The sequence below is a fragment of the Coenobita brevimanus genome, chromosome 30, assembly GCF_032717465.1.
Source record: "Coenobita brevimanus isolate Jiangsu-jjx chromosome 30, ASM3271746v2, whole genome shotgun sequence".
NCBI classification, from domain to species: Eukaryota; Metazoa; Arthropoda; class Malacostraca; order Decapoda; family Coenobitidae; genus Coenobita; species Coenobita brevimanus.
In genome coordinates this window covers 38383220-38402573 of record NC_136983.1, presented here as the reverse complement: position 1 = coordinate 38402573, position 19354 = coordinate 38383220, and the positions used below count along the sequence as shown (strand labels likewise).

Below are 19354 nucleotides of genomic sequence, written 5' to 3'. Positions count from 1 at the left end.
ACTTCCTTTTTAATGCTTTTTTCCTCCACCCTTGTTTCTAAGTCTTTCTTTTCTTTCACCATTTCAGCATGCGTGGTTTCTACATCATTTTTGTAGCTTTGCACAGCTTCATTCACCTGTGCTATCTTCTCCTCAATATCACTGCTCTGGTCCATGAGACTGCTTGCTTGCCTAATTGTCTCTGTGTCATTTTTGAACTCTTCCATAACACTCTCGTGATTGACTACTGTACTTGCCATTTCACTCACTTTCTTCCTAAACGTACTCAATTCCGCTGTTAGTTCACTGATGGTTGTGTCTTTCTTATTGGCCTCCCTTCCTAGTTTTTCTATCTCTTCCTTTTGCAAGTGCATTTGCTTCTTTATTTCATCAATTTCATTTTTGAAAGCCATTTATAGTTTGTGTACACGTTCAGCCAGTCTATGTGAGTCTCCACTTCAACCAGTTCTTTGTAGAAATCTTCATTTTGCTTTTTACTTTTATCCCTTTTCTTTTCCAAATTTGTTTTACTAAAGTATATATCCATTTTGCAATACTAAAAGAACAAAGTATGTACTTACAGAGTATGTACACTTTCTCTGTGTTGCTGTAGTCTAAACAAACCCAGCTGACTCAGCGCATTTTTTCCTCGTGGTTCTTTTTTCTGTTTGAACAAGTCTTGTCTAAACTTTTTTTTTTTTTTCCTTTTAATAATGAAAAATCATTTAGTCTAACCTGGTACAGAGCTTGACTTATACAAAGATACTAATTTAGGTAATTCCACTGGCCATGTTGGTTCGGTACGGAGCGCCAATGTCGAACGTCTGCCTTGGATGACTCCCTGTGTGTGTGTGTGTGTGTGTGTGTGTGTGTGCTCCACAAGTGAGGGTATAGCTCGGTATGGTAACGGTCGAAACAATCACCCATGCAAAGTGGCACATTACATACAGGACACATGTTCCTTGTGTCCTTCCTCACCTCCAACTTGAAGCACAAGGTACACCTGAGCCCCTTCTTGTTGGGGATCCTTGCCCGGTGGTGGCCCAGAGTGGGATCCACCCTCACGTCATCGTCAATCACCCGGCGACACTTGCTTGGATACCCTCGTGCTCTGTGGTCTTTTCATGGGGGAGCTGCAGGCCCAGACATGGGTTCTCCCGATGGACCAGCAACTGAAGGTGGTGGCAGTGCTGGCACCCCTGATGGGCCTCCTGCAGGCGGTGCTGGTGGCGATGGTGAAACCTGTGATGGGCCTGCTGCAAGTGGTGCTGGTGTTGGTGATGGGGCCTGTGGTGGTTGTCCTGCAGGCAGGCTGGACCAAGTTCATCTATCTCCACTAGTGTAGTGTGGCATGATCTACAAGACTACAAGTAAGACAGTAAACATCATAAATTATCTGCTTTGTTCTTCCTATTTCTTTGTTTTGTAACTGATTTAAAAGAATGTGCTGATTTTTCCAGTATCACTTTTGTTCATATTGGAGAAAATTTCTGGTAGCAGTAAAACTATAATACAGTTTAATTTTTTTTTTTTTGAAAACTTTTTTACATTTAACACAAATAAGGACAGTCAAAAGGCATTCAACACTGACATTAATTTATCTTTCAGGCTCCCTGTGTTTCCTCCACATGTAAAAGTTCTCCTTGAAACAAAAAGGAATTCAATGGAGTACATGCCTGGCACAGCAAATAGGAGAGCTGTGCTTGATGTAGTCACCGGAGATCTTCAGAAGCAAGGCCTAATGCAAGTTCAATGGACTTGTTATGCTTTAATCATTTTAGTTTTAGCCACATATGCTTTCAATTTCATATCCATGAAACCAGCTGTAATATTTGAAATATTGTAACAGTTGATTCATTTTGAAATTTATTCTCATGGAGTATTTCTTTCAATTCGCAGGACTGTATCAAGGAGAGGTTACTCAAATATTTTGAGTGCCCTTTTCAAGGAGTTTTCATTTCTAGGAGATCCTGTAAGTCAATGTGTAAATGTGTACAAGTACATTTTATAAGCACACACACACACACACACACACACATGATAAGATTGGTGGCATGCCACTCCTGCAGGACATACAGGACGGTGTTGCTAGCCTTCCGCTCCTGCCGGTTTTACTAGGTCACAACTCTTCGGCTTACATCCCATACCTCTTCTCTGTTGTGTTAACAAGTGCTAGAGCATGAAAAGCAACAAGAAAAATATTTTTTCCACCTCTCCAGGAATTTGAGTCCAGGATATCTCGTGAGCCGAGTGTCCTAGTCACAACAGCACCATATATATATATATATATATATATATATATATATATATATATATATATATGTGTGTGTGTGTGTGTGTGTGTGTGTGTGTGTGTGCATTTTATTGGCAATAATACTGTTGTTAAGAAAGCTTATTTTAAATTTGTAATGTATGTTAAGCTTTTTGAGGGGGAAAACATCTTACAAGTTGTGGAATGCTTTTTTTTTTTTTTTTTTTTTTAAGAGAAGCATCTAACCATTTATTTCCAATTTCAGAGATGCTGGAGACAGTCTCTAAGGAATTAAATGAAGCTACTGAGGATGCATCTAACTTCAAACTCATTTCCTGAGCTTAAGAAAAAATTTAGAGGGACAGATAAATCACGAGGCCAAAAACGGAAATCTGAGGATGAGAGCGTGAGGGACAAAGATGGAATAGTGAAGCGCCTAAAACATCAAGTAAGAGTTTTATGTTAGAAATTGTTGTCCACACATTTCACAAGTCAGTCGTTCCATCTTTGTATGTGTCTTGTATTCTTATATAGAATGAAGATTTACAGTGATGATGAGGCATATCTGAAAATACCTCATACTTTTTATTCAGCAAGGTAAAAAGCCAACACATACTGTCATATATGGTGCCATCAAATGATGATGATAATGAGTTTCCTGGTTTTTATATTTCAGAATCATGTGGCACAAGAAGAGGATGAAGATTCTGTTAAAACACACCTCAATCTTCTCCAAGAAGAAATGAGGAAAACAGCACCAAATTTACAGCTTTGCCAAAGGAAGATGGAACGCACGTTTGCATACAGACAGTGTCGGGAGTATAACCCAGAGGTATCCGTTGCTGACATCCTTACAGAATTTCCAACATTGAGGCACAGGAACTTTGTGAGTATAATTTATAGCTATGTGTACTTGAGTTTTTTTTTTTTTCAACTAAAGTGAGTTCAACAGAAGTTTGTTATAGCAAGAACTGCATTAAACTTCATATTTAAAATATGTATTAATGATAACAAGAGTAATGATTGTAAATCAGTGAAGGCATAAACCATCGTCACTTTATTTACTCAGTCTTAGATCATTGGCCAACTTAGCCCTCTTAAAACAGTAATGTGATTTTGCTTTACCATTACCCAAGAGATTCAGGTAATGGTTTAACTGTTATTCTAATTCTTTCAGCTTGCAAACGAGGCTAGGTGTGACAATATTGGGCGTGCAGAAGAGGATGCCTGGGAAAAACTGTACACTTCACTAGTGCATCTGATGAAGTTCTCCAAACAAAGGTGTAGGAGTTTCAAACTGCACTACAGCAAGTACATGGAGGACTTGGACAGCACTGTAGATGCAGAGCAGAGGAAAGGTAACACATTATATATATATATATATATATATATATATATATATATATATATATATATATAGATGTGGAGTGTGAAGTGCTTGAAAGGGTACAGCAGGGAAGAAAGGTTGCTGGTTCCTTGAAAGCAGTGATAAGAAACAGGGAAGTGAGCATGGAAGTGAAAAAGTTACTACATGACAGTATTGTGATACCAACTCTAACGTACGGAAGTGAAGCTTGGACATTGTTGGAAGGACACAAGTCAAGAGTGAGAGCAGTGGAAATGAGTTATTTAAGAGGAGCCTGTGGAGTCACGTGGAGAGACAGGCTGACGAATGAGGATATAAAGGAGCGTTGTGGTGTGGATGTGGATGTGATAGGAAGCGTTATGAGGAACACACTGAGGTGGTTTGGCCATGTGGAGAGGATGGAGGGCGAAAGACTGACGAAGAGAGTGTATGTGAGTGAGTTGGAGGGGGGAAGAGGGAGGGGGAGGCCGAGGATGACATGGAGGGATGGGGTGGAGAGGTATATGAGAGAGGGGGTGTGAGTTGGGAGCAGGGCAGCGAACTGGCGGGGGACAGGGCGACTTGGAGGCGATTTGTTTGTGGCCACCCCAAACGGGATTGAGGCGTCTGGCAATAGATATATATATATATATATATATATATATATATATATATATATATATGTATATTATATATATATATATATATATATATATATATATATATATATATATATATATATATATATATATATATATATATATATATATATATATATATATATATATATATATATATATATATACACATATATTTATACTATATATATATATATATATATATATATATATATATATATATATATACAGTATATATATATATATATATATATATATATATATATATATATATATATATATATATCTTTTTTTTTTTAAATAACAGAACGGAGGAAGGAAAAACAAATGGGGAAAAAAAAATAATCCATACACCAGATTACTGGTGTCCTCTATTCATAAAATATCTGTAACAGTTAGACTTGAACAGTTGTGGGTTTAAATTTGGAGGAAAACAAATCTGGGGAAGTGAGTTCCAGAGAGATGCAGTTCGAGGGAATGAAAGAATTCTGATAGGCAGAAGTTCTGCAATATGGTTGAGTGACATTCCAGTCATGAGCGCTACCAGATGCCCGTGTAGCACGAGGGAAGGCATGGAGAGGTGGCACCATGGACGCAACTTCGTCTGAGCATTTGCCAAAAAAATATCTGTAAAATAATGCAAGGGAGGCAACATTCCTTCTTACTTGCAGGGGAGGTAGTTTATATGTAATGGCAAGGTTGTTAATGATTCTAATAGCTGTATTCTGAATTTTGTCTAATTGTCTTAATTCAACTTCTCCACAACCATTCCACAAGGGTGAGCAATATTCAAGCTGAGAGCGCACATGACTTATAAATTATAGCTAACTGCTCATCGGCGAAGAAGTTACGGACTCTGTACAATAATCCAAGTTTCTTTGAGGCGGATTTGGCAAGTGATCTGACATGAGAGGTCCAGCTGAGGGCACTTAAGTGAGACACCAAGAATTTCAATACTTTTGGAGATGGGAATATTAGTAGCACTGAAGGTAATGTACGAATCTGGCAATATCTGTCTATTAGTAAACTGTATATATTTAGTTTTACTAGCATTAAAAGAGACAAGGTTGTTTTGTCCCCATTCACTGACTGTAGCTAGATCTTGATTTATGGAGATGGCTGTACTGAGTTGAGAGGTAGAGATATTAGACTTTGTAAATGGATGTCTGAGTGTGAATGAACTATGTAGTGTTGAGTCATCTGCATATGAGTGAACGGGATTGTGAGTGACAGATAAGAGATCATTAATATGAACCAGAAATAGGGTTGGCGCCAGAACTGATCCCTGCGGCACGCCGGCGTTAATTGAGTGGAAATTCGAATAAACATCATCTACTTTTACTCTTATTTTCCTGTCACTAAGATAAGAAGAAATCAAAGGAACCAAAGACGTTAGTCCATAGCAAGGAAGTTTGGACAGCAGGGAACGGTGCCTTACTCTGTCGAAAGCTTTAGAGATATCAAAAGCTACTGCATGAGTTTCTCCAAAAAGATCAATTGATTGATGGATGGTATGAGTTACGAGATTGAGTATGTCAATGGTGGATCTTTCGTGGCGAAAACCGTATTGTCTATCACTAATTAAGTTGTTGGATTCAAGATGTTTAACAATATGCTTATTAATTAAAGTTTCAAATACCTTACCAAGAGAAGATGTGACAGCTATTGGTCTATAATTGGAGGGGTCAGACGAACTTCCTTTCCTCGGAACTGGGTGGATATTGGCTTCTTTCCATGAATTTGGGAATAAAGAAGTACGTATGCATAGTCTGAATAATTTGGCTAGGACAGAGGCAAGTTCAGGGGAACACTTTTTCAAAACAATTGGCGGAATTCCATCTGGGCCTGGAGCTTTGTTGGTAGGTAAATTGTCTAGGATGGATTTTATGAATCTTGTCTGTATTTTAAGTGGGGCAATTTCGGGAGAATCAAGTTCCAGTACTGAGACATTCTGGCTGGTATCATCTATGGTAGAGTTTCTTGCAAAGGTACTAGCAAAGATATCTGCTTTCCCACGTGGGTCATTTGTAATATTGACATCTGAAAATTTTAGTGGGGGAATGGAAGATGAGTTGTTAAAGTTATTATTGAAAGAATTAAGAGATGACCAGAATATTCTATTGTCATTAGGGTTGTTAAGTAGTTCTGATGCTTGCTTTTGAAGAAAGTTTGATTTGGATAGATTTAATACAGCTTTTGCACGATTTCTAGCAATTTTAAATTGGGAGAGTGATTCAGATGTTTTTGATTTTAAGTAAGAGTTATATGCTAATGACTTTTGGGTTGTTGCTCTGGCACAATTGCCATCAAACCATTTTGGAGAGTTTGATCTTTTAGTGAATTGTTGAATTGGTATGAATAAATCCATAGCAGCTAGTATTAAGCGGCAAATGTGGGACTGGGTAGAATTGGGATCACTAGAGAAGAAAGACTGCCATGGAACATCAGCAAGATAATTTCTAAATCCATCCCAGTCCGCCCTGTCAAAGTGCCATCGGGTCACCCTGACAGGTTCGGAATGGGGAGGTGTAGGAGGGTTAACTAATGAGGCTTTGATGAGATTGTGGTCAGAGGATCCAAGTGGTGACAGTACCTCTATCCTGTATTGTCTGGATTATTTGTCAAGAATAAATCCAAGAGATGGGCATTATGGTCAGGATTATCAGGTATTCTGGTTGGTTGCTTTACCAACTGGGTGAGATTAAACGATTCTGCAAACAGCTCGCATTCTAGACCAGCGTCGTCAGTCCGGGCAGAATGCAATAACCATTCAACATTGTGTATGTTAAAATCACCCTAAATGGTAATTTCATTGCCAAGGGCAACGTCAAGGTTACTCAACTGAGTGGATATGGAATCAAATACACTGGGTTCCGAAGAAGCATTGGGGGAACGATAAACTACACAGATATATTTGGTAATGTTTTGGCAATTTAATTTATATAATGAGTAATCAAAACTGGATGAAGTGAAGTTTAAAATAGTATCAACTGCATATTGGGATTTGATATAACAACAGGTGCCGCCCTTTTTTTCAAAGTTTGTAAGGAGATGGTAACCGGGAAAACAAAATATACACACACACACACACATATATATATATATATATATATATATATATATATATATATATATATATATATATATACACTCCACAGTGGTGTACAGATCTACAAGTATTCTGGTCTTGTAACATGGATCACAAATGCAGTGCAATATTCTACTAATATATTAATTTTTTATCTTGTAACCAGTTGTGCATCATGTTTAAGTGAGGAAATCAAATATTTTATTAGGTTATTTTTGCACTTTCTTTTTCTGATGTATACTTTTTTTTTTTTTTTTTAAAATTCCAGAGCATGGATTGCTTCTTGCATTAAAGTTAATCCTATCACTATTCAGAGAAGATGAAAATATGGTTTTAGTTGATAACATTGAGGTAATTTTTTTTTTCTTTTATTTAGTTTTTACTTTATATTATGTAGTTCCCATTTGTGCTTGGAAGGGGTTGGTAATTGCCAATACCTTCTTCAGGCACAAAAATGATCCGCAGGTATACCTGGCAAGTGAAGAGGAATGTGAGTGGGATAGTGGATGAAAGGAAGGCAATGATTGATTATGTATGTATTGATGGGCATATAAGGAAACAAGTGATGGATGCAAGAGTGTTTAGGGGGTGGGGGAGTGGATTATCTGACCACTACATAGTAGTGGCCTGATTAAATGTACAAAAGAAGTGGGTAAGAAGGGGGAAGAAGCAGGCAGGAGGGAACAAAGATAAAGAGGAAAGAAAAGTATGTGGTAACCATAGGGGTATATGTCTCCTTAATATAACAGGAAAGATATATGGTAGGATACTTATAAACAAAGTAAGGGAAATAACCGAAGATCTGGTTGGAGAAGAACAGGGTGGGTTTAGGAAGGGGAGAGGATGTGTAGATCAGATATTTGTTTTGAGGTGTATAGAAGAAAAGTATCTGGAAAAGGGAAAGAAAGTATATGTTGCATTCATTGATTTAGAGAAAGCATATGGCAGAGTGGACAGAGAAGGAATGTGGAGAGTATTAAGGATATATGGAGTCAATGGGGAGTTACTATGTGCTGTGAGGAGTATGTATGAGAGAGCAAGGGCTGCAGTGCGAGTGGATAATGAATTAGTGAGTTCTTTGGGTTGAAACAAGGGTAACTGGGGATATGGTGACATGGAGGCAAAATGTTTGGGGCCACCCCGTGCGGGATTAAGGTATCAGGCAATATATAGATAGGTAGATATAGTTTCCTGCTAAAGACATTTCAAAATTATTACCAGACTGGGATGAATTTTTAGTTTTCATGGTAGTCTTCTTCAGATTCTCTTCATCACTGCTACTTCACAGCAGATTTCCCCTAGGTCTTTGTTTCTCTGCCAGTTTTAAAATTCTTTATTAAATACATGAGGTAACTTGATGGACTTTTTCCAATAGTAAGTTTCCAGGCCTTAGTTTGGCTTCTTAGTATTCTTGCACTGTAGAAATATTTATTTAATGTCAATTTTCTACTTTTCCCAGATGATCAAGACACCTTCTCCCATCCTTGTAATGGAGGAGGATGGGTTTCAGTTATTCATTAATGGGGAGCCAATTCTCATCAGAAAAAACAGGAAATTCACCTCTGCCTTTGAAGCCTTTTTTTTATTCTTATTGGGTGTTTGCGATAGAATACCCCAAAGAGCTAAAGAGGACAATGATGTTTATAGAAAGATATATCTTCAAGGCTGGGTCCACATTTCCAGGTATAGTCTCATCATGGGGGAAAAAACTAGGGATTACTTAATAGTAGAGCGCACAATATTGACAAGGATTGAGGGTTCAAATCCAAAAATGGGTCATTGGTTGACGTCAGGAAGGGCATCCGGTCGCAAATTGCTACACGCTCTACCCTTTCTACGAAGGGAGTGCGCGGCCTGAAACTACATCAGTTAAGGATTTATTTACTCTTGAAGTATTACTTTACCATCCATCCATCCATCATCCAATCCTATTGCTTTACATTTGTTTGTATTATCCTCTAGATCAGTGATATTCATTGCATGGCTCGTGAGCTGTATGCGGCTCATGACAGCTTGGTTGGCAGCTCTCCATCCAGGAAATACTGTAAATAAATCAGTTAACAATATTCTAATCTCAAAAGTTTTTACATAAAAGTTTTAAACAAAAATATTAATAAGTAACTACCAAGCCTTTTGTGCTGAAAGATATTATAAAAGATAATTACCCTACTGCATTTATTTGACTATGTAAAAAAAAAAAAAAAATAGTTTTTCCTTAAGGTGTGGCTCTCAAAGTGAATGTAGTCTACTAAAGTGTCTCTCTTGCAAAATAAGTGACTACCGCTGTTCTAGATCATAAGTAAAGTATTTGTATTCTGAATTGTGTTAAAGGATTTTTTTTTTGGGGGGGTTGTATTTAATTTTAAGAATAACCAAAAGAGCTTAAGAGGACAATTTTGTTTGTAGTAAAATGTATCTTCAGGATAGGTTCCAATATTCCAGGTATACAGTATACAGTACGTAAGGTTAATGTTACTGTCATTATTAGATGAACGACGCGAATCAGCTATCGGCTCTGACGAACCGCAAACTCTCTGTTTTAACGAAAATATTCCTACCTCTAGTCACAACAGTAACACAATGTCATTATGTATATGACTGAATGTGGGTCAATCGTATACATAATGACACTGTGTCACTGTTGTGTCAAGAGGTCGGCATATTGTAGTTAAAGCAGAGAGCTTGTGGTTCGTCGGCTGATCCCTGATTCGTTTCCTTCATCCAGTAATGACAGGAACATAAACCTTACGTGATTATAATGTAAGGCTTAAATTGCCACGTTCATATGAATTAATGGACTTCCAAAACCGCACAACCTGTGTTAACGATAAACAAACATATGTCCTTGTAACACAAAGTCCAACCTGCAGTGCGTTTGTCACGTAACAACAGGATGAAATCTCACCGTCACTAACTCAAGAGTTGCCACTGATCGTCAGCTAGTTCAATATGGAAGTCGGGCTACTCATGCAGAGACCACAGAAATCGCATATCTTTAAAAATCTCTCCCGTGATTTTTAATGATATACCGTACGTAAGTTCTTCATGATATTATGCTTTAATAGTTATACTAATTTCCTAGATATGCTTTAAAGAGGTAAATGTAGGAAAACGTTACTATAGCCGCCGTGAAAGCACACCGGGTGTGACAGCATTCATCACATATTTACAAGTCTCTAGGTGCACACTTTGTTTGAAACCCATATAATTTAGCTTTCTAAAAGAACAATGCTTCATCTCCAAAATGCTGAAGAATATCTACAAAGTTTTTCTTATGAAAATTGTACAATGTTTAAAGCCGAAATCGTGCAGAGACGAGACCGCCGGCCGAAATCCGATGATGCCGAGCGCTTCAAAATACCGTACAAAAACTCAACACGCCAGTGTTGTACCCTGAACAGGGTATTCCTCTAGACTTCAGGAAATACTTCAGTCTAGGCACTGTCCATTTTTTTCTGCAATGGTTTTCAATGGTCTTTGTACAGCAGGTCCAGCGGGGCAGTAGACACACGTGAGTTTGTTATTGTTTATAATCCTAACGTATGATCTTCAGCCGTGTCGTGCTAATATTTCTTAATGAAGAATCGTTACATGTTTCTCATAACACTGTTTATTTTGTTTTGATTGACACATACATGAAATTAATGTAAAATAAAGCTTATCGATATTTATGGAGGGAAAGAATAATAACCGTCCCCAAACCGAGATGGTAGACTTAGCCCACCATTTCTTTATTTTCCTTGACTATAATACAGCCTCTCTTCCTTGTAGCAGTGACTGAAATAATGTTATAATTTCTCCCTTCCTTTTAGTGACACAGAGGACACATAAAATGAACGGAGTTTAGTAGACCGACTTTGATGTCGAAAATTAAATAATCTGGTGAAGAGCGGCAGTTTTTCCTTGGTTAGTGACATCGGGAAATGGGTGGCAGGTATATCGAAGTATTATGTGTTATTGATTTGTTGGTGCTTCATGCAGAGGTGTATGATAATATGATCAATACCTAACGGATCATTATCTTTGTTTATGTTGGTTAACAATGGGTGGGACTGGGGGAGGAGAGGGTATGTGAGGCGTGTGGTGGAGACAGCAACCCAGAGAGAAGGGTGGTGGGGGGGGAGCGCAAATGTATGAGAAATGACATCATATCTTTCATCAGATGCTGTTTACTATACTATACTTATTTGTAACATTATAATATAGTATGTAGGTATATAGATAATAAGACATAATACATCGTAGGTCTTCTTTAATTTTCGTGCCTTTCTTATATGCTGTCAGTACAGTATTACACATTAAATGCCTTTATATACTTACCCCTACTGATTCTGATTGCCTATAAAAACAATCATGACATCACCGGCTTTAGCCGTTCCACATCTATCCAACAAAGCTTACACTGGGGTTGGGGTAGGGGCGGTGGATGTGGGGTGTTCGATCGCCTGGTCGCTCACTGACTGCGACTCCGACTACCGACTACCGGGGGGGAGAGATTAGTGCTTTCGGGTGTACCGTAGTCACTTTACACCTTTGACGCTCCATACTGACAGAACGACATTACAACCTGGCCAGATCAGTAACGTTTCATCTGTTCTGACAATTTCAGTTTAAAAGAGGTATTGCTGTCGCCTATCTGAGCGTGAGCACAATGGATTGCAGACCGAAGACGCCCCTATCATTCATCTCATCAGCCTCCTTGAGAGAGAGAGAGAGAGAGAGAGAGAGAGAGAGAGTTTAGGCAGCAGAGCCATCCAGTAATATCGGTACCACCACGCGAAGGCGTCCCCCTCCAATACAGATCAGTGTAAAGATGAATAAATTCAATGAATAAATTAATAAGAATATAAATAAATAAATAACTATAGCTGTACATAACTTATTCATCCCATCACAGTGTCATCTTTCCTTTTTTCATTCTTTCAGGTTATCAGCATTCACTTTTAGGCAAGGCAGCTCACAAATATTCACAGTTCTCTGAATCAGTCTATTACAGTTTTTCGTAACGGAAAAGCATAGGACCATTGTTCTTACTGTAAAATAAACAATGGAGGGAGTATTATTTTATGATTATTCAAAAAGCGATTGTAAACTAAACATTACAATAATGCCGAAAAAAGTACAATAATATTTAGAATTAATCGAAATGTAATCCCGTATTACAGGACAGCTGATCATGCGTTATGTTTTATGGTATGTAGTTTGGCCGGTATTCTTGTCGGTTAAGAAAGCTCCGTAACACCTTTTCCTAGGCAATTTATCTCGTTTATTACACCTTAATGTTTTCTTTTGCATTATATAAATCCTTAAAACTGCCAAACCCTGCATAAATAATGTAAAGACGGATATTAACTAGCCACATAAAAAAAAAAAAAAAAAAAACTAAGGAAGAGGTGTAAGAGAGCCTCCATGAACGATGGGAATGCAAACCTTTTATCTCCACTTTCAATTATCATGTCAGGAAGTGTTTGGCTGTGATATGATAATCTCCGACACTCACACACACACACACACACACACACACAAAACAGCCTAGCTATGACAGGCCCAGGAGAAGGAGAGATAATGATGCGCTGAGTAAGGTAATCTATAAGTAACAAGCACGAAATAAAGACGTCCGTAACCTGAAACAATCCATCATGTGAGGAAATTGACGACGGTATTGTTATCTTCTCCATTGCAAGGGCCAACATACTTATGATGAGGCCCAGCAGACGGAGAGATAAGGGAAACTGAAGGTGCTTTGAGTGAGTGTCTAAAAACAAGTTTCGTTTCGTGTCAAGTGCTCCAGAATGCTTGCATGCGTCGGCCTTGGCCACCTAATGGAGACTCCCCAGTCTGCTTGATCTCTTGCAGCTCCCCTAAGTGTTCCCTTATGCCTGAGATCACACTCTATGACCTCATTCCAGGTCTTTTTCGGTCTGCCTTTCACAACCCCATCTCAAATGTTTACATTTTACACTTTGCGCACTCCGTTATCATCCCCCATCCTCTCCACATGCCCAAACTATCTCAATGTACTCCCTCTCCTCATCAAAAAAAACCCTATACACTTAGGCCCATCCATCCTCTCAACTCTTCCATCGCAAATCTAGCCCCCCCCCCCCACGCCTCGCATTCAAGGACGCACTGCACATGCACCTAATCATTGTTATTTCTATACGCTTGAGCCTACGAATATACTCTCCCTTTACTTACCAGGTCTCCATACCACACAGCATTACACTCCTAACACTTGTTGCATACAAACATCCCATTGCACGACGAGAGAGCTCTCTCAATTTCAGGAGAGGCAGCAGTTCGCTGAACTTCTTCCAATTACTTCTCACTCTAGCCACTGAGCTAGATCCAGCCTCACCTCCAGCATATGACAGGTTTCCCCCCCCAAAAAAAAAAAAAAAAAAAAAAATCCACACTCAAAACACTGACCAGCAAGATCAATCCTTTCGCACCTGACAATCTCCACATACTCTCCCTGACACACCATACACATGAATACTGCATTACATCAGCATTATCTCGCAGTCTACCTCTAATACCACTACATCTCTTATGCACCCACTTATCACAAACACTGCACAAGATAGAATTACTTCCCAAGCCCTTGTAGCAAACCGCACGTGGCTACTATTCCTCTTCTTTGATAGTACCGCCACCAACCCTAGATACCATCACCTTTGTTTTCTCTGCATTTACTCTCGAGTCCTTGTGCCCAATACTATCGCTCCAGTTTCTAAATCTTTCCTCCACTTCCATTTCTTTCTCTGCAAGAAACACGAGATCATTGACACAGAACATCTATCACGGGAGTCCATTTCTGAAGTCACCTGAGAGGGCATCGAGCACAATGACTGACCCTTGACGAACACCAATATTCACAGAAAACTCATCAGTCAAATTTCCGTTCACTCTCATATTGGTTTGAGCACCCACATACATAGCCATAACCACTCTAACCAGCCACTCCTCGATCCCAAGCTTTCTGATTGCCCACTTCACCACCTCCGTAGGGACTCTGTCAAAAGCCTTCTTCAGATCAATAAAAACAAACTACAGCTCCCTCTTCTTTCCTATGTTTTCCCTGAAGCTTTTGATAGTGTTGAACAATGAATGTGGCATCAATGATCCTTTTGCCTGGCATAAACCCAAACTGCATCTCCTCAATATTCAATTTTTCAACTAATCATACCTTCTAGAACTCTTTCCATTACCTTTATTATCTGATCCAAAAGTTTTGTCTCCATAATTTCCTCTTTCCAGGGCATCATCCTTTTTCTTGTACAAAATTTCAATCTTACAGCTCATAAAGCCTTCAGCATTTTAGCAGTTAACCCAGACACACCTGCCGCTTTCCCAACTACAAACTGTCAATTGCCCTGCCAACAACAGCAGCGTCAACCAAAGGCCAGTGGCCAAACACTGGATCTGCTGACTCCTAAGCTTCCCATTTTCAAACTCCTCCTTCAGCAGCTGGCTACAGTGCTTTCTCCAGGCACCTTCAATATCCTCACAGTTCACCACTATCTTCCCTTCATCATTCTTCACACACTGCTCACTTATGGTACTCTTGTTTTCCCTCTTCATATGATTTGTCACCTTAATTATCATATTCCTCCTGCCAGTGATATTTAGGTTATCCAGTAAAAGTCTTTGAGACTCAGATATTACCCTGTAAACCTCTTTTCTAGCTACCCTTGGCAGCCAAGTATTCTCTTTGTTACCACCTCTTTGCCATTCCCGAAAAAGCCTTATTTTCTCCTTATCTCAGCCTCTATCCCCTTCTTCCACTACAATGACACTTCATGTCTAGGGAGTCTCCTTGTCCATCGACACACTGAATCAGTAATTCTCAGGAGATTGTTTTCTAGAACTCTGCACAGTTCATTAACACTACTGTCAACAGCATCCTGTTCAGCTACCACTCTACTCATCTCGCTTTAGAAGGTATCCCATACTGTTTGCGTTTTTAACTTCCAAATTTTTCTCCTAGGTCTATAGGTCCCCTGCTTCACCACCCTTTCCGCAAGCATCATGCCATATATCAGTAATCTGTGTTGCAGCACAAACTCTTAGCTCCCAGTAACTATAATATCCCTAACCAACCTCCTGTTAGCTCTACTGACCAGGGAATACCCAGTCTGGCTATTGTTTCCTCCAGACTCTTATGTATTCAGCCTACGCTCTCTCTTTTCCTAAAATATGTGTTGCACATTGCAATGCTAGGTGGAATTAGGCTCGACTTCTCATTCCTATTTCACCTAACGTGGAGCGGGGTCCTCTTTCGAGACCGGAGCTAGTGCAATAAAGAGAGGCAGGACACAAAAACTCTAGGCAACAACCTTTACACGTATATTACCACAGTCAGACACAGGACAAATCAGCAGATATTACAGCACAGTATATAGCAATATAAAACCTTATCTAGGATATGTGTATCTCGCAGGATACTTGCTTCTCTGATAGTAATGACAACACAAACAATCCTAGTGTATCAGGAGTGCAGTAAATATAGGCGCGCGCGGGGGCGCGGGAGGGGGGTTGAGTCTCACTAGGAGGAGATAGGGGAGGTGCGGGGAGTGACTTGTGGCGGCTAGGGGAAAGTTATGGTAATACTGGAGGGCGGCAGATATTAGCCGTGAAGTTTATATGGTTTCCACTAGCCAAAAGACTTTGGTAATTGATTTTATTCTTGATTTACACTTACTCGAGATATTGGAGTGAGAGAGGGTGGTAAACAAGATTTATGGGTAGCGTGGGGGAGGGAGAGAATACCATTAATACTTCCTTTCATAATATTCCTTCAAAATAATGGGGGTATGTCTTTATAGGGGAATCTCCCGGTGGCACAGGCTTATTAATTGTATAACAGGGATGTCACTCACAGTCAATCAGATCTTGTTCCCCACTCTCGTCCTTTAACTTCTCACTGTGATCTGATTTACCTCGATATTCACTATATGAAATCACTGTACAATACTTACATTAGGGGAAATCACACTTAACCTAAATCACTCATGCTACAATATGACACGTATTCATCAGGGGGATAGGCAGGAACATGTCATCAGCAATCCTGCTGGGCTAGGGGCACCGCCAATGCGAGGCGTGCCGAGAGGGCACGGGATGACTCGTAAGGGCGTCCTCTTGCGTCCTGGGCTTCCCGTGGCTTCCGGGCTTGGCTCAGGCGTGTGGCCCTCGGGACTGGGGCCGAATAGCTCCAGGAACCTCTGTGATAAGTCCCAGCGTCGTGGGGGCGTAGAGAGATCACGCCCGGGTGCCCTGGGGAGAACCGAGAGAGACTGTGGGCTGCGGTCTCCAGCATCTAGGGGCGCCGACAGGGGAGGGCTGCGGCAGCGACTTCCACTGGGGTCCGTCAGGTGCGTCTGCTCTAGAGCCTGGCATAGGTAACAGAGACCAGGGGAGGCTGGGAGGCCTGTCTGGGTCACTCTGGGACCGGAAACCTGGGCTCCAGTCTCTTGCCATGGGGACGTCTCTCTACTCACCTCTTTCTGCACACCCTCGGAGCGACCGTAGATCGTCTCATGAGGGAGGGAGCGACAATAGGTCATCTCTACCAAGACACTCTTGGAGTGACCATAGATCGTCTCACGAGGATGGGAGCGACCATGGATTGTCTCTACAGGAGCACTTTTGGAGCGACCAAGGATCATCTCACGAGGATGGAAGCGACCATAGATCGTCTCTACCAGAGCACTTTCGGAGCGACCATAGTTTGTCTCACGAGGATGGGAGCGACCATAGATCGCCTCTACCGGAGCACTTTCGGAGCGACCATAGATCGTCTCACGAAGATGGGAGCGACCATAGATCGTCTCACGAAGATGGGATCGACCATAGATCGTCTCTACCAGAGCACTTTCGGAGCGACCATAGATCGTCTCACGAGGATAGGAGCGACCATAGATCGTCTCACGAGGATAGGAGCGACCATAGATCGTCTCTACCGGAGCACTTTCGGAGTGACCATAGATCGTCTCACAAGGATGGGAGCGACCATAGATCGTCTCTACAGGAGCACTTTCAGAGCGACCATAGATCGTCTCACGAGGATGGGAGCGACCATACCTGTAGATTGTCTCTACCGGAGCACTTTCGGAGCGACCATAGATCGTCTCACGAGGATGGGAGCGACCATAGATCGTCTCTACTGGAACACTTTGGGAGCGACCATAGATCGTCTCTACCGGAACACTTTGGGAGCGATTATAGATCATTTCTACCAGAGGGGCGCCGTCTGGAGTACATTTTCTAACTCCACCCCTAGCTGGCTCAGCAATTCCACTCCGCAAATGTAGTGTCCTTCTCCTACAGTGGCGGCGGCGTGGTGGCTGCATGTCACAGGGGCGCACGGACCAGGCTGACATGTGTCGCTGTTGCCGGGAGTGGTGGTGGCTGGTGGCGGCTACCCCGTGGGGTCCGTGTGGGGGTGTCGGCGCATCTGCGGTCATACTAAGCTGTTTTTGGCTTGCCATGTCGTCGGGGGTACTATGGTATTCTTCGGGGGCACTGTTTTTCGAGCCACGCATTTTACACATAATCATGTTTTATTGTCTCCTTAAGCTCGATTATCCTTTCCCTTTCCATATTCCTTGTATCATATATGCATCCCTCACATACCCTTCATATCCTTGAGTTGCTTGACGCACATAACCAATTAAATCCCCTCCCGGAACTACAAACTCATCATCCCCCAAACCACTTACTGTACTTGATGTATCAATTCGTCCCAGAATCTGCCTTTTTCTACAGCATCCAATCCAGCCTGTGGAGCATGCACAGAATAAAAAAAAAAAATCAGCTTATCAAATAAAATAACTAATATAATCCTTTCATTCACCCTGATTACATTCATGACATTGTCCAACCATTTTTTCCTAACCAGCACATTCACACCACTGTATCTATCTGCACTGCCTTGCTAATATAGCTTACATCTACAATCCCTCCTGGCAGTCATTCTGGCTGATCCACCCCTTTACCAAGTATCATGTACACAAATAACATCCACCTACCTCCTACTCATGGCCTCAGCTACTTCCTCCCACTCTTCTTTAAAAACTACCCACATTCAGTGATGCCACTCTGATCCCCTTGGGTAATTGTGCTTTTTCTCAGTGTTTCTTTGCCATGTCGATAAAATTAATCAAATGTCAAAGACAGACCACAGGACCCACGCATCTGCACAGTCCCAAGTCCAGGCATGAAACCTGGGACCCATAGCCCACCAACCGTGACCAGTGGCTGTGGCAGTGGAATCGGGGCACCTTGCCAGGACAACTACAGAGACACCCTCAAAGCGTGCCTTGGCACTGTAACTTCCCCACCATTATGCATCCACTGATGGGGCAGCTTCTTCAGGCGGTATTCCTTGGTTCTGGCCCCTCTCTATTGGGTGGAAGCTGCAGCCTGTGAACCACAATGCCTTGTACCCTTTAGCACAGATCTGAACCTAATCCCACAATTGTCCCAAAAACTACACTGGCAGAGCACACGTCATGCTTCCTCTCAATAGGCCAGCCACTAGGTACCGGGTGCAAAGTTTCCTGGCCGAATGAGTCAACCCCTGTGAAGTAGTGGGGTACGTTTTGTGATACGTAAAACTTGTGTAGAGCAGTGCATGAGATAGAGAAAAGTGCTTGGGAGAGCATGCTGGCCTACTGTCCATGTTAGTGTCACAGTGAAAAGGTCAAGATACTCTGAGGGCCGGTGAAACACGAGCTCCAGCCCTCAATATCACCAGCAATCCCATCCCCAAGAGATAAAACTTCCTTAGTCTTAGACAATTAATCATGTGAGGAAACTGTTGACGGTACCATTATCTTCATCACAAAGGCCAGCACACCAAAATTATGGCCCAACAGTAGGCGAGACAAGGGAGATGAGAGATGTGCCCCCTCAAAAAAAAAATCTATCTATCTATCTATTGCCAGACTCCTCAATCCCGTTTGGGGTAGCCACAAACAAATCGCCTCCAAGTCGCCCTGTCCCCCGCCATTTCACTGCCCTGCTCCCAACTCACACCCCCCTCTCTC

General features: G+C 41.2%; 1 protein-coding gene across 1 annotated transcript; it reads left to right on the top strand.

The window, feature by feature from the left end:
- Positions 1 to 2540: 2540 nt before the first annotated feature.
- LOC145395298 (uncharacterized) lies at positions 2541 to 18637 on the top strand. The gene is made up of 6 exons (XM_080268975.1): positions 2541 to 2678; positions 2907 to 3116; positions 3408 to 3588; positions 7570 to 7652; positions 7767 to 7791; positions 18561 to 18637. The coding sequence occupies exons 1-6, from the start codon at positions 2541 to 2543 to the stop codon at positions 18635 to 18637; spliced, it is 714 nt and encodes a 237-aa protein (XP_080125101.1).
- The last annotated feature ends 717 nt before the right edge of the window (positions 18638 to 19354 follow it).